The 16,333-nt window shown below is 52.7% G+C and overlaps 1 protein-coding gene across 1 annotated transcript; it reads left to right on the top strand.

Moving 5' to 3' along the window:
* The first annotated feature begins 643 nt into the window (after nt 1-643).
* On the top strand, nt 644-14,937 carry LOC111847574 (leucine-rich repeat and immunoglobulin-like domain-containing nogo receptor-interacting protein 3). Its single transcript, XM_023818892.2, has 2 exons — nt 644-1,076; nt 10,713-14,937. Exon 2 carries the CDS (start codon nt 10,749-10,751, stop codon nt 12,564-12,566), a length of 1,818 nt encoding a protein of 605 aa, XP_023674660.2. The 5' UTR covers nt 644-1,076; nt 10,713-10,748; the 3' UTR covers nt 12,567-14,937.
* The last annotated feature ends 1,396 nt before the right edge of the window (nt 14,938-16,333 follow it).

Genomic DNA, 16,333 nt, shown 5'->3' with positions numbered 1-16,333 from the left:
CAAGGTTTGGCCTCAGGGAGGAGTCATATTTTTCAAGGTCTCATTTGAAGAGCCGGAGAGTCATGGACCTTTTGGGCAGAGGGGTAGGGCTGAGGTCACTTACCTGAAGTGTGTGGTCTGGGATGTGCAAAGGCATGACATATTTGGTCAGCATCCACATCAAAGAAATCACTTTCTGATCAGTCACACCCCCCCCCCCAAAAAATAAATTCACACCTGGAGACGATGACCTGAATCTTTGCTACAGGGCACCTGTATGTTCATTTCATTAGATTATGTGATGGTCCTGGTGTTTATAAATCTACTGGTTATACATTTCTCAATTACCAAAGATTGTAATTAATTATAAACTATTCAGTAACAATTGTAATTCACCCCAGGTCTGCTGTTGATTCTGTGTTTGTCCCGCCAGGATGTGTCTCATCCCACAGCTGCCTGCTGGGCTCAAGCTAAGGGAGTGTGTGTAAAAACACGAGCATGTGTAAACGGGAGGGGGGGGGGGGGGGGGGCTGTAGCCTCACTTTCAGTCAAACTTCGTTTCCCATCAGTGGATGGAAGCACAGTCACACAGTGGCAGAGTGTGAAATTCAGGGGGCAGCGACATTCCTGGTGGGAATATAATGTCACCTTCCACTATATTTATTGTCCCAGTGTTGCACTTTTGCCACGAGCCCTAAAGCCTCCCACCTGCTTGGTGGGCTGGGCTGTGAAGAGGCAGCTCAGAGCAGGAGGCAGAGACGGCAGCGAGAGAGCGGCTCCGGAGCGCGGCGGATGGCAAGCGGCTACGGCGTCGACTCCCACGGGCTCTGAACTCACGCCACCTCGGGTGCCGACAACTGCTGGGGTGCTGAGCGAGAAGCACGACCCGGGGAGGGGGGCAGTCAGAGAGCTGGGGCAGGGGGTCTCCTGCCTTCTGGCTGTAAGTGGATGAAGAGGGCTGCAGGAGCGGGAAGGAAGACGTGCGGCAAGGGGAAAACTTTAGGGGGGTCGTCCAGCAAGCTAGCGGGAGCCCGGGGGGCTGAGTGACACACCAGCACGCCGATGAGGAACACCCCCCAGCCAGGCTCCAGCCCAGGGTGAGTGCTCACTCCATGGGGGGGCGATGAATGGGGTCCACGTCCTTCAGCTGGCTGTCTGTTGGCCCCTACGCGCGTCTCGGAGCCCCCGCACGGCTGCTCTGACAGCCCGCCTCATTGTGCGTTTGATCTCCTTACGCTTGCCTGGGTTGACACTTCTAAGTGTACTGGGAGACGCTGTATGCTCTGTGTCTGTCGTTCACACTGATCCTTCAGATACGTGGTGGTGCTGCTCTCCCCCATCTCTTTCCCTCCATTTCTCCCCCCATTTATCTCTCTCTGTCTCTCTCTCTCTGTTGAGCCTCACAGTAACCATATTGTAGCTGGAACCCTGGGGCGATGTGCGTGTATGTGTTTGTGTCTGCGTGTGGGGGGGCGCAGATGGAGTACCTTGATCCTGGGCCCCCGGTTCTGTCAGTGGGTACCCCCCCCCCCCCCCCCCCGCCGTGTTTACCTTTCATTCCTGAGGGCTGTGCGGCTCCGCTGTCTTCCTCATTCCGTTATCTTCCTCATTCCGTTATCTTCCTCATTCCACTGTCATGCGTCCGCTGAAGCTGGTCCGCGGCCCCCCTGACTCTTTGCTCAGTCACCCCCCCTTGTCCTTCCTGCCTCGGTTTTTATCTTTCGGTTCTCGCTGCAGCCCGTTTGAAATCTCAGCTCTGTCTGTCCCTGATGTTTTTGTGAGGCACGAAGATCAGAGAGAGTTGAGGAAAGAGGATTTATGAGGGCACATCCTCTTATTCCTTTAGCATCACCGTTCCCTAGGGGGCGCCAGATGGCTCTTCCCCGACTGACCTTAGTGCTGTATTTACAGAAAGACTATTGGCTGGGAAACTGCTACTCTTTGGAAATTAAGCCTGGGGCAAAATGGAAACAGAAGACAGAACGGTTAATGGTTAGTGTCAGGAGGATGATGTACTCAGAGCTGAATTCTCGGGCTGATTTGTGCTGTGGGATTGACAGGGGGCTGGAGCTGCTGTGGTGCAAATTGGGGCCGGCAAAGGACCCCCCCCCCAGACTCCAAGGGTGGAAACAGGGCAAGGCGGGGGATGTATGAGCTGCTGGCTGTACATCAGGACGCTCTGCGGGGGCAATGCTCAGCTGTGATTTTCCACTGTGTGTGGGGTTTTGGGGGTGAGGTGTTACTGACCAGCTCCCTGCCTGGCGTTTATCCCACTGGTCTGACCCACGAAATGCACCCCATCGTCCCGTCCCAGTACGTAAGCCTAGAGAGATACGCTTCTCCTGCTGGTTTGGATTTTTTCTAGCTGGTTCTTCTCCAGTCCTCCTCCCACATGACCCTGGAAGTGGACCTGCCACCTGGGATTAGGGGTCCTATGGAGTTGGCGTTGGGGCATTGGGGCGCCCTAAATAATACCTTTGAACTTAGGATCTCTTACGTTACACCTCTCCCCCTTGTGACCGGCCCCCATGTCTGTGCTTCAGCCGTCTCATTAATAATGAAATTTGGTTAACGATCAACTAGTCAAACAAGCAGCTGGGTGCTTGTACTACTCCGCTACACCAGGAGGGGGATTGGGATGGGGTGTTTGATTACTGTCACATGACCTGCCGCGAGTCGAGACCCTTGAAAAGGTTTTGAATATTTAATGGGTGCTGGAAATAGACAGCCTGTTCGCAGACCACCTCCCAGCTGGCCTGGCTGGCTGTTCCAGTTACACAGACCTCCCCTGACCTCCACGCCACTGGCGGTCCCTTGGGTGAATTTAGCGCTAACTGGTTTGGAAGGGAAGAGGAACTGTACATGCAGTGGGTTTTGCACCCGTCATATGTGGAGGCAATCTGAGAGTGGGCAACTGGGTGGGGAGGGGGGGCAATCGCGTGTGAGCTCCTACCCAGGTGGGGGGGTCTTCACAGACAGTGTGGGTGGAATGAAGAGCCGAGTTTGCCAGGAGCCCGGTCAGAGCAACACAGTGATAGACGGAGAGGGGGATGGAGTGATGGAGACAGAGAAGGGGAGAGAGACGGAGGGCAACGGAGAGAGAAGAGACAGGGGAGGAGAGATGGAGAGAAACAGGAGAAGGCAGAGAGAGATGGAGACAGAGGAAGGGAGACATGCAGAAGGGGGTGGGGGAGGAGCGGAGTGGCAGAATTCAGACAGGCAGACAGCTCACCATGAGCTAACATTACCTTCAGGTGGGGGGGGGACGAAGGAGGAAATGTGGGGGTCAATGTAGAAGGCTCCCTCTGCAGTTGCCCCCCCTCCGCCATTGACTGCGAGGGGACTGTAAGTAGGTCTCCTGATTCCTGGGGGGGGGGGGGAAATGCCTCCATGCAGCACCTTGCGTCCCTAAGTGGCTGCTGAAGGTCGTGCTGTGCTTCACGCTGCTCTCTCGCCACGGCGGGGGCCGCCGGGGGCGTGGTCCTCCATGACAGGTATGGCGGCCATCACCTGAGTGCATGCGGCCCCTTCGGGTCTAAGCTGCTGCACTGTAGGGGGGGGGCATGTCATGCGGACCGGAAGCAGGTCGCTGCGTCTGCTGGGTCACCTTCAGCATCCACCTGAATGTGACGGGGGCCCTTTCGCCATTCCTCCCCTCCCATGTGGATGTTGCACATCTATCTTCCCCATTGGCTCCCACCCGCTTGTGTGGATGCACCTCCATCTGTCTGCGTTTGGCCAGGTGCCCCCCCCCCCCCTCCCGCCGCCCTCCCTCTCCCCGGAGCCTGCTGCCTCGGCTCCAGCATTCAGAAACACACCATGAATTTCTCACACACCTCAAAATAGACCCCTTCAGATGTGGGGCCTTTGTCCTATTTTTCCTGTCAGGGGCGCCAATGAATAATTCAGCACCTTCAGAACGGCGCGATGGCGGAATGCGGCGCGGCGGCGCCCCCCGGTGGCGGCGGCCCTGTAAGGCGGGCCCGTCTCGGCGCCTCCACATCTCGCTCCCTCGCCCGCCCCATGAATAGACCAGTCACTTTTTCAGCTGCAGACACGCTGCCCCCCCCGCCCCACCCGGTGCGGCGAGGAGACGAGATGGAGAGGGATGGGGGTGGAGAGCAGAAAGGAGTCTGTGTTTCTTGCGTGTGTGGCACTCGCTCTAATGACAGCTGTCTCGTTAACCCTAATGAATGGAAATGCTGTCTGATGTGTTCTGATGCATTCAGACAGGGACCATTATGGGTGTGTGTGTGTGTGTGTGTGTTACTGAGGGCTTTGTGGTGAGGAGGGACCCCTGCCCGCCCCCAGAGACCTGCAGCTGATACACAAAGCCCTCTGCAGTAATTATGACCCCCGGCCTCCCCCCCCCAATTATAATTCTGTGTCACAGACCCCACGGCCCGAGTCATTTGGCTGTGCCTCCTTGGTTTCGTCTTTGACTTTCTCCTTGTCTTTGCCTTTTCCTGCCCCCCCCCCCCCCCCCCCCAAAAAGCACCGTCATGGTTCTAGATTCCCCAACCCGCTCGCCCCTCCGTCCTGCCTCCCCCTGCACCCCGGCCACACTCTCGTCGTCTTTAATCCCGTCTGTCTCTTGTTCGCCATTACGCCCTGCCTCACTCTCTCCCCTCCCAGCCACATGTAAGTCTCTCTCTACGGCCATGAAAGTGAATCATTGGAGGTGAAGTGCATTGTTTGACTTTGACATGACTAATGTAAGAGGGCGAGTTGAGCGAGCGCGCCGTTCCCGCTGGTATCCAGGCAGCGAGCGGCTGCGCTCCACCGCGCCTCGATCCCTCGGAGCGCCTCCGTGCCTCTTTCTGCCTCAGCCTCGCATACATTTTTCATTGTTCTGCTTTATTTCCTTTCATTACCCAGCCTGAATATTAATTACTTTCCACGTTCCCCTTGATGGCGGTAACGAAGTAAATGGCTCACGCTGCAGCAGATTAATTGGCTACGACCCTCAAGGGGTTTCCAGTCTGCGCTGGAGCCTCGTGGCGGCGCACACACAGCCTATTGGCAGCGGGGAGGCTTTTGGGACTGCGCTCTATGCCCTACTGGTGCCACCTCAAGCTAGTGCCTATGGAAATTACATGGTGTGCCCCCCTCCTCCCCCAGTTATACCAACGACTGCAACCCTTAAATCCAGTTCTTCGCTTATCCACATGCTATTACAGTCTGTGCATTGGGTGACTTATGTCAATTTCATCATCCGTGGCGTTCAGCCGACTTTTTGGACATATACAAGGAAATTGAATAGGTGCTGCCAGTAGGTGGCAGCACTGACTTTCACAGAGCGGAGGTCAAAGAAAAACAGTAGAAGACGAGTAATCGTAGTTATCGACGCTTTCGACGCGATGCTGGTGGGAGGAGCTGCAGAGGTACCTGCATATACATCACTCATCACTGAAGGAGCACAAAGACATATTCAGGTGTATGAATTTTTAGTAATTTTTAGTAAGAAATGGCCCCAAACTCTGGGTGAAGAAGAGAACTCATTCAGACCAAAAAGACATCTGCCCTCTGCTGGTCTGGCGGAATGTCTGTCATGCACCTACTGTGACCGTCTATATACATGGGTGAATGCAGTATGTATACAAGATGTACAGACTGTAACGGTGTGCAGGAAAGTGAAGTGTGAGCTGGACTTTTTGTTCCTCTGAACAGACTGAAGCACGGCCAGTGCTGGCAGAATGGGAGCCGCTACCAAACTGGGGCTTCCATTCCCGTGTGCTGGGTCCCGGGCCGCAGGGTTTTGGGATTTAATCCCGGGATTTTCCCCCCTCATCTGTGCCAGCAGTTTCCCCGCTGATAGAGGGAGTTTGTCCGCTATCCCCAGTAACTGGCTGTGATTGCAGCAGGGGGACACATGTATCCCCCCTCCTACTGCCAGGCATACAGGAGATTTCGTGCGCGCCCTGCTTCGGTAACGCAGGATAAAATACAGAAAGCTTAGGGCCAGAAACACGAACGTGTCTGTGTATGTGTGAAGACACCTCGTGCCGTGCGAGGCGGCCTACCTGCCTCTCTGTAGCCTAAGCCTGTACCTGCGCGTCTGTGGGAATCCGCCCCAGCTCACCGCTGCCGCTCTCCACGCGCCTCACTGTTTCAAAATATGTACTTCTCTGTGACGGATGGTGGATTAGAGGGCTTCTGCCTGGGCATGCGTTTGATCCAGAGCGTGCTGCCTGCCTGACGTTGATTACAAACGTTCACTGTGAAATAATCACATGTCAGGCAGAATAATCCGCATGCCAGCTCTTGGAACACATGAAGGAGCGGGAGCTTGTGAAGGATGTTACCTTGATAATTAAAAGGAACCTTGAGAATGTCGGCTGTAAGGAAGATAAATGTATGTCTGTAAATGTATGTGTGCGATTTGAAATGTGCTTTAAAAGGTGAAAATTCATTTAATTTTTATTCCTCAGGTTGATCAGTGAAGCTTGATGGAAGGTTTTTTTTTTTTTAATGTTCAGGGAAGCATCACAAAGAGGGATGATGCTCTTATTTATACCTGATTATGGGTCTGAGGTCTCTGGGAAAGGGAGGGGGGCACTCAGCTGGATGGGGGGGGGGGGGGGGCAGGTCAGGCTGTTTGCATCTGTAATCAGACCCAAGAGCGCTTAGTCGTGTTGAGGGGCGATTCAGAGTGGATGGGAGGAGGGATGGGGGTTTGTATACACCTCACCTGATCTGCACCCCCCCCCCCCCCCCAACGCATGAGTGTTTTGTGAGTCTGCCTGATTCCCCCCAGTCTTGAGGGAGAGAGGATAAGAATAAGGAGGACCTGTAATTAAAAATTTAAACACAATTAAACAATAAGCACTTCGCCCACCCCGGGGCTCGCTGGCGCTCAGACCGCCCACCTCCTCTCCACATGCACAGTGGATAACTGGCAGCCTGCGATACGTGGGCACATGCTGCTTGGTGAGCAGGGTCACATGGCCGGGTTCAAAGGTCACCCTGCCAGTGTTTTTAAAGCGACAGCTCCGGCCTTCAGCTTCAGTTCAGATGAGGCTCTGGCTTGTGGTTATGCCATCAATTTCCATCGATGAGGTTTTGGCACTGCAGAGTCTCTCTCAGCCGTGTGCCTGTGCAGCCGTGTGCCTGTGCAGCCGTGTGCCTGTGCAGGTGTTTGCCTGTGCAGCCGTGTGCCTGTGCAGGTGTTTGCCTGTGCAGCCGTGTGCCTGTGCAGCCGTGTGCCTTCCCTCCATGTGACCTCATTTCCATCCTCTTGTCTGATAAGAGCAGATGTACAGTAGCGTTTAGCTAGAGTGCTTTTTCCTTTCTCCTGGGAAACTACTCCCTGTTCCTGTTGCCATTCTGCTTTGCCATGGATGGATTAAGGATTGTAATGTCCTCTCGGCATGGTTCCTGGCTCATCAGAAGGAGGGGCCCGCTGGTTTGGCACAGGGACAGGGCGATCTGGCACATAATCGTGTACTGGTGCTGTCTGCTGGAGGGGGGGGTCAGCGGTGTGATGATCAAAGTGCCATTGGGGACGGAGCCTGACACCCCAGCCGTGAGGGCAGACTCATCCATTTAATGGGTTCCTGCTGATTAGCTTCTTGGCTAAAGGAACAATATCAAGTCTGGCTGTTCAGCGCCGTTTCTGGGAAATTACGCCTGGTGAGGGGGTCTGAGTCAGAGCCCGCCAGCCCGACACGTCACGCCGGGCACCAGAACGCCATCACGTGAAAACACGGTCACTTGGTCACACCTGAAGTTACGGCAATGGCTGAGGCGCAGAGGTCAGTGCAGGCAGCTCTGTGGCCGGCACTGCGGACGGGGCCTGGCAGGGCGGCGCTATGACAGCGGGGGGCACTGGGAATGACAGGCATGACCCAGTCCAGCCCTTAGCTGTCGGCACCCTGAGCGCTACCTTGGGGAGACGAGGCCAAGCAGGGCAGAACACAGTCACCCCTGCCCCCCCCCCAATCAAAGACAGCTGGAGGTGGGACGTCTGTGTCCAGTCTGGATCCAGTGTGTGTGTGTCTGTCTGTCTGTGTGTCAGTGTGTCAGTGTGTGTCTGTCTGTCTGTCTGTCTGCCAGTGTGTGGGTGTGTGTGTTGCTGCCAGCATCAGTTCTTCGATGTCTGTATGTCAGTGTGTCTGTCTGTCTCTCTGTCTGTCTGTTGCCTGTCAGTGTGTCTGTCTGTCTGTCTGTCTGTCTGTCAGTGTGTCTGTCAGTGTGTCTGTCTGTCTGTGTGTCTGTCTGTCTGTCTGTCAGTGTGTCTGTCTGTCAGTGTGTCTGTCTGTCTGTCTGTCAGTGTGCCTGTCTGTCTGTCTGTCAGTGTGTCTGTCTGTCTGTATGTCTGTCTGTGTGCCTGTCTGTCTGTCAGTGTGTCTCTCTGTCTGTCTGTCAGTGTGCCTGTCTGTCTGTCTGTCAGTGTGTGCTCACTCAGTGGCTGCAGGGTCCCCTTGCCTTCCTGTTTCTCACCCTGGGCTGCAGTACCGTGATATAGCCAGCAGGGGGAGAGGTGCGGCTATGTGGGCTGATCCTGCTAATGGTGGTACCGGGGACTCCGTTCACCGTGCTTCCCCAGATTGCCGTGTCGCTCCATTTGCTGGCATTTCTCCCTTAAGCCTCCATGATGGTGCTGCCTGAGGGGGATTAGCGTCAGGATGGCTGGGCCCAGGACCCATATGCACACACACAGAAACAGGACTGCCGATGCGAAATCATACAGTAAACACAAAACTACTCTGACACATTGTATCAAAACCATTGACTTATCTTTCACTTAAATTACTGTTATAATACACTGTAGTGGTAATTGGAAATACCAGACAAACACAAATAGATTCAAATCTATTTTAGATTTAAGATTTTATTTATATTCAAATCTATTAAGTTTAATAGAGGAACAAAAACACTCCCCTCAAACAGTGGTCCCTATGGTAACCAATCATATATTGAAGCACCATGATAGTCAACAAACAATCAGGAATTGCCAAAAATGCAGGCTACCGTCAACTATAGCGCTCTGCTACAGCAGACCTTTGGAGAATGTCAAATAAATCGGGAAAGATTTTTCCTCAACATCTTCAGGCAGATTTTTTACTGTTTCTGAGAAGCCGGGTACAAACATAATGACTCTGTATACTGACCCTGAATCAGTTTTTCTGGCCACAACGCTGCATCACCATGATGCTGTTCTGATTTAACCTGCTGTCGTGTCTCATCTTCCTCAGTCTGATACTGATGCTCTGCGCTTCCTTCTCCTTCATCTCCTACCTCTACTGACTATAACGTTAGTGGACTTAAGATTTGTTTAAATTTCAACAAGAGAAATTGTAATTTATATAATAATAATAACAACAACAAAACAGCTAATGCTCTCTCTGTCTCTCTGTTCGTTACACACTGAAACGACCTTTTTCACAATGCTGAAGTGGTTTCGCGCTTTAGGGAAATTCCATGAAAGAGGGAGAAAAGATCAATCTGAAAAAACTTGTCCTGGTACCAGTTCTTCCGATGGATAGAGAGATTCTATCCATCGGGATAGAGAGACAGACAGGAGAGGAAGAGAGAGATGAAACCATTTCTTTAATGTAAATATGTAAATCACCCTCACCTTGCTCTTGAAGTGTGAACTTCTGGACTGTTTTGAAGTCCGATCCTATTAATTTTCATGATTTTTCATGATTTTTCTTTCCCCATTTTTTTGTTTTCTGTTTTGAGCTGTCAGGCTGTCAATACTGAAAATGAACTTTGTAACTTTTTTGTAACTAGAATGATGTGTGTTACCTTAATTACGGTCGTCATGATTAAATAGGAATGCATGCAAATATAGTAAAAACCTAATTTAAAAATGCTACATTTAAATTATGTCTCGCTATAATTTCTTGTAGAACTTAAGACATAATTTTGCCCCCGCCCCCTCACTGGGTCCAAGAACGGGAAAATAAACCCATTTACCCCCCTTCATGATGGGCCTGCTGGAAGTAGTGTGTCTCACTGGACTCCCTACGTTAACTCCCCCCAGTGTGGAGGTCCACATTTACTGGGCCGTGTCCACCTGACCTTAACTCAGTTACAGGGAATGTTTGGCAGGATACATGTCACTGGGTGTTGACTCGCATCACTCAGCTCTTTGTGGGGGGTGGGGGTCTCGCTCTCCACACTTTGTCTAACCGGGACCCCGGAGGTGACGTTATGCCCCAAAAACCAGGCCGGCTTGGAAGAAGCGGTGCTTTGGCTGGTGACATCCCTCCCCTGTTATCTGGAGTCCTACCAGGACGGGGGCTTTACGGAGCTGTCAGCCACCCAACCTAATGGCCCGTACCTAACCTGTGACCTACTCGCCGAACCTGCAAATCTCCCCTTTTCATCCCTCTCCTCTATCTGTCTGTCTCCCTTTATCTCTCTCTTCTGTGTCTCCTCCTCCTTTCTCTCTTTTTCTCCCCCTCATTCTTTCCCTCCCCCACCCAGGGGTTTCACCCTCCCAGCAGACCTGACCATGTGGGCTGCCCCCAACCCCTGTGTGGTAGTAAGATCCCACTCTCTATCGCTCAGCACCACCACACACTCAACAGATCACTAATAAGCGACCTCGCTCACCCGGGCTTCGCTCATCCTGACCTCACTCACCCCGATGTTGTTTATGCAGTAATAATGCTCGCACGCCTGAAGGTTTTCAGTTTTCCGGTTCATTCCTCACTGAGACGCTGCCATCTCGCCCGGCTGGTGCTGCTTCTCACGTATCACCGGTTCTCCTGTCTCCGCAGGTGTGTGGTCGAGTGATCCAGCAGCAGGACGGCGGTATGGTGGCCACTCTGGACCTCACAGCCCTGGGCCTGTTGGTGGTGCTGTTGGCGGCCACAGCCCCCCTAGGCAGGGCCTGTCCGCAGCGCTGTGACTGTGCTCCCCAGCAGAGGGCAGTGTCGTGCCAGCGACGTCGCCTGACAGCCGTGCCAGAGGGGATCCCCACGGAGACACGAGTGCTGGACTTGAGTCGGAACCGGCTGCGCTGGATGGAGTCCGGCGACTTGGCGCCGTACCCGCTGCTGGAGGAGCTGGACCTGAGTGAGAACACAATTGCCACGCTGGAGCCGAATGCTTTCGCGGGGTTGCGCTCACTGCGGGTGCTGAGGCTCCGTGCCAACCAGCTGCGCCTGGTGCCCGCCGGGGCATTCCTGGGGCTGGCCAACCTGACCGTGCTGGATCTGAGCGAGAACCACATCGTCATCCTGCTTGACTACACCTTCCAGGACTTGCGCAGCCTGCACCTGCTGGAAGTGGGTGACAACGACCTGGTCTACATCTCTCACAAGGCCTTTGTGGGCCTGCTGGGGCTGCAGGACCTGCGCATCGAGCGCTGCAACCTCACTTCTATCTCGGGCCAGTCACTGTCCTACCTGCGCAACCTGGTCACTCTGCGACTGCGCTACCTCAACGTCGCCGCCCTTGAGGACCAGAACTTCCGCAAGCTGTCCAGCTTGCGGGGCCTGGAGATCGACAACTGGCCCTCGCTGGAATATGTCTCCCCTCTCAGCTTCCAGGGCCTCAACCTGTCCTGGCTCTCTATCACTAACACCAACCTCAGCTCTGTGCCCTCCGCCTCCTTCCGCAACCTGGCCCATCTGACTTCCCTAAACCTCTCCTACAACCCCATCTCCACCATCGAGCCCTGGGCCTTCCGCGAGCTGCTGCGGCTGAAGGAGCTCCACCTAGTGGGCTCGGGGCTGGTGTCGGTGGAGCCACACGCGTTAGGCGGCCTGAGGCAGCTGCGCATGCTCAACCTCTCAGGCAACGAGCTGGTGACCCTGGAGGAGCGCGCCTTCCACTCCGTCAACAGCCTGGAGACCCTGCGGGTGGACGGGAACCCGCTGGCCTGCGACTGCCGCCTGCTGTGGATCCTGCAGCGCCGCAAGACTCTCAACTTCGACAGCAGGGTGCCGGTGTGCGCTGGACCGGCCGAGGTGCACGGCACCACGCTGGCCTCCTTCTCGGACTCGGCGCTCTTCGACCACTTCACCTGTCAGAAGCCGCGTATCCGCAACCGCCGGCTGCAGCAGGTGACGGCTCGCGAAGGCCAGCCCGTGTCGTTCGCGTGCCGCGCCGAGGGTGACCCGGCGCCCACCATCGTCTGGATCTCGCCGCAGCGACGCCGCATCACCGTCAAGAGTGGCGGCCGCATGTCGGTGCTGCCCGGCGGCACACTGGAGATCCGCTTCGCCCAGCTCACCGACAGTGGCACCTACATCTGCATCGCCAGCAACGCTGGCGGCAATGACACCTACTTCGCCACGCTGACGGTGAAGAGCCACCCACTGGACTACGGCCTCGTCGCCAACCGTTCCTTCTACACCGCCGATCTCAACGACACCAGCCTGAACGGCACGCGGGTCTTCCTGAAGTTCACGCTGGACCTCACCACCATCCTGGTGTCCACCGCCATGGGCTGCATCACCTTCCTGGGGGTGGTGCTCTTCTGCTTCCTGCTGCTGTTCGTGTGGAGCCGCGGGCGCGGCCAGCGCAAGAACAACTTCACGGTGGAGTACTCCTTCCGGAAGACAGAGACCAATACCACGGGCGGCACCCAAGGAGGGACGCGAAAGTTCAACATGAAGATGATCTGAGGAGCTCGATCCGCGCCAGCTCTGCAAACCCCTTTCTCATCCATGTTTTGGGACAGTCTGCAGGGCTGGTTTTACGGTTTGTGTGTCGGTTGGTGTGCAAGCATTTCCTATCCGCCTGTCTGAATAGACTCTAGCACCTTGCAGATTAGGCTAAGAACTCGTTTTTTTACATTAATAGTGTGCTTGTTATCATTCTCTTCAACATTGTCACTGTCTGTCTTGAGAGCCACTTTTCCCATCTGGATGGGCTACCATCGATAATCCTTCACGCGCCCCCTTCTGGACTGAAGAAGAAAAGGCAGAAGTGTGACCTTTTTATTTTAGCAGTCGCCCGAATCCGTGGTCTGCAGTGATCAGAGCGTCTGTGCCCTGTGAGACCCTCATGCCCTGTGGTCTCTCCTGAAATCACACCACTGCCATTAGCGGGCACTAATGCATTAATAAAGGCTCGGGAAAGTAATAAAAAGAATTCTTTAAAAATAGCCTTTTCATTAGAAGACATCTGTTTAAATATAAATTTTTTCTTATATAAAGAATACCTTGCTTTATATGTTACATGAAACTGATGTATTATCTTGTCCCTCTACAAAATTAATCTGCAATTATTATTCTTACAGTTTCAGTTGCCCTTTCTTGAGGTGGGGAAAGTCAAAGTAAATAGCAATGCCCCCCCCAGTCAGATATATGTTCAGCCACTGCCCCCTGGTGGCAGTTCAGGAGACTGCCTCATGGCTTTTGTGGTCCTCAAGGCTGGATCCCGTACAGTAATAAACATGAAGTCTACTGTGAAAACAGCAGGATTAAACCTGCTGCACCACATTCTTAGCTACGAACTCTGCCGCTGTCCATCCATGCTGTTCACCCGGCTGTCCATCTAGCTCAGCCTAAGCACATTCAGTTTTGCTGTTCTTGTGGTTCGAACCCTGTTCTGAAAATTGAGAAGTCACACGTTTCCACCCCCTACGTTTCAGAAGTGATATCCATAAAAGATGGAATTTCGTGTCTATTTCTAATAAGCATACGTGTGCAGCTCAGAGATGACGCTGCTTGGACAGGAGGGCAGACTTCACTATGCATGCCTTTAAATCCTGATCTTGCCAAACACACGTGTGCTGTGGCCCTTTGGCCAGGCTCAGGCTGCCATTGAGAGCCAGCAGCAGCCAGTCTGGGTAACAAAGCCAGGCAATAAGACCTTCATCTGTGCAGCATCTCTGTTTTTTTACACCCAAAGTTTTATACAGAACAATAATAAGAATAATTCCCAGTGTCCCAGGGACTGCTGGCTCATTTTTCATTTTTATCGCGATCGCAAACTGACCTTTGTACAGAGGAATCCTTCCTGGTGTTTTGTGATTCCTGCTCTCCTTTCGATGGCTTTTCTTTTATGAATCTCGAAGCAGCTTTTATTTCTAGTGTCTTGCAGAGTGATGTGGGAAGGTTTGGCTCGGAATGGGCCGGGCCCCTTCCTGGGTCCCCAAAACGGTTGGACAAGAAGGTGCCAGGAACGCACGAAAGCCCCCTGTGCACCAAACCTGCCCAGCTCCCCGTGAAGCATGTCCTGCCCTACAGTCGCGCCTTTCTGGTGCTGTCCACCAGGGGGCGCCTGTCTCACACTTCTGCCAGTTGTCTGCAGGGTCCCCCTTTATTTGGTAGCTTTGTATGTTGAATTATGTCGTTCATCCTGCCGATCAGGACGGACCTGAAAGACCTAGGAAAGGGTGACGTGGCCCCCCTGCACCCCGGCCTCCAGCTGGTTCTTAATCAGAGCAGGTGTCTTAAAACCCAAAAGCCAGAGCCAGATGATACGGCTGAGGGCCAGAAAGTTCCACTGAGTGCCCCCTAAAGACCCGGTCCATGGGTAACCGTGGTACCAGGAGGGGGAGGGGTACAGTTTCTTGCGCTCAAAGTAGACCATGTATATATATAAAAAAACACAACCTTGATGATGGAGGTTGAGGACACAGACCTGAATTCTGAAGGTTCCTGGCTGAACTTGGAGGAACAGTAAGATACTTGCTAGAGGGGGATCGAGTTCTGTGTCACGCAGTGTGAGCGCGGGTATGTGGAGTGACATTTTGTGCATAATGAAGTCTATGCTTACAGTCAGTAATGAAAAACGTGGTCAGTAGGATTGGAGATCCATTTTGGGTTTTATCAAAAAAAAAAAAAAGCACTGAAACTGCAGTTTTCTGGAATGTTCTGATCCACACATGGGCAAACCCAGTTCTCAGCCCACTCCCCAATTTTATTTTACTCCGAGAGGACAGGGGTATGTTTGTAGTACGTTTTGAATATTTTTATTCCTGTTTGTTTTATACACTGTTTGTCTTGTACGAGAATGTCTTTGATTTATAAAAGCCTGTGACGCCTCCGGGTCTTTCTGCCTACTTTCTTTGCCGGCCTTGAATGAGTCGTGAAATGCTGCAGATGTGCTGCTGTTCCCCTCCGGTACACTAGATGGCGCTCCTGGCCCTCGAAGCTCAGGTACTCCACAAGTATGTCACTGAAGTGTTCACACGACCTGTGTCGTGTTGGTGAGCCTTCCTTCCTTCCACAAAAATACATTTCCCATTAACACACTGCAGTAATTACAAATACTCACAGCACGAGGGCTTGTTGGCCAATCACATAATGATAAATGTAACACAAACTGGTAATTGTATTTTATTAGGGGAGGGGCAATTAGTTATAGGGTCTCTGTGTCCCAGTTCTGCAAGGAACCCTGCAGTGACAATGGGCCCCATTTGTATCTGCGATGGATGCAACTGATCAAAGCAGCCTTTAATCACAGTAATTAACCACAAATAGGATGTTACCATTTCAGTTAAGGAGGTATGGGCATTAGCTGACCCACAAAATGCATGACAATAACATTCTGTGATTGGACACATACCCCTGTGGACATACCCCTATGGACAGGTGGTGTGTGAGGTCGCACCCCTGCAGACAAGTACTGTGTGAGGTCGCACCCCTGCAGACAAGTACTGTGTGAGGTCGCACCCCTGTGGACAAGTACTGTGTGAGGTCACATCCCTAAAGGCCACCAGGACACACTACTACAGGGTTTCCCATTTCCGGTCCTGGAGGGCCAGAATTCAACACAGCTTGCAGATTTCCTTAGTTAATTAAAATGTGTTTGAGCAGGGAAATCTGCAGACTTTGCTGGATTCCGGTCCCCCAGGACTGGAATTGGGGAATGCTGAGATACTAGCGGACGTCCTATTTCCATTCATCATGCTGGTTTCATTTTGAACAATCTTATTTGGGATCAAAAGCAGCAGGCTGGAATCACATATATCCACACAATAGGCACTTTTATCACTATCCAGGACAAGCTTTTGCTTGGTTTAGTGATTCTGAAAAGGTGTTTTACTCTATTTGGCAGATGTACAAAATGCTTCACAGTGGTGGGAGGGTGGCCGCGGGGGCGGGGGTAAGGGGGGGGGGGGGGTTGTGAACACGATGTAGTGATGTCAGTGTTGTGATAATATGCTGAACTAGGAAGATCAGATCTGCTCGATCCAGTTCAGGAACAATTCATTCAAATATGTCTGTCACTGATCAGGAAAGGCAATGGCGTGGACACCAATAACAGACTCAGAAGGAAAATATACCCGCCTTTGAGTAATGATGCAAAAAACAATGAGCATTTATTATTGTGTTTGATCTTAAATCATTTACACATTGTGAAATGTGAAGGAAAGATACATTTGCAGTAGTGTCACTTTGATAAACCTGTAACATTTTCCCTTTAAGACCGCGAACCC

The sequence above is a fragment of the Paramormyrops kingsleyae genome, chromosome 21 (genome assembly GCF_048594095.1).
Source record: "Paramormyrops kingsleyae isolate MSU_618 chromosome 21, PKINGS_0.4, whole genome shotgun sequence".
Lineage (NCBI taxonomy): Eukaryota > Metazoa > Chordata > Actinopteri > Osteoglossiformes > Mormyridae > Paramormyrops > Paramormyrops kingsleyae.
The sequence above is the reverse complement of the archived record's forward strand: the minus strand, read 5'-3'. Positions and strand labels throughout refer to the sequence as shown.

Coding starts and splice junctions, on each gene's coding strand:
- LOC111847574 (XM_023818892.2), top strand. CDS start 10,749: ATGGTGGCCACTCTGGACCTCACAGCCCTGGGCCTGTTGGTGGTGCTG.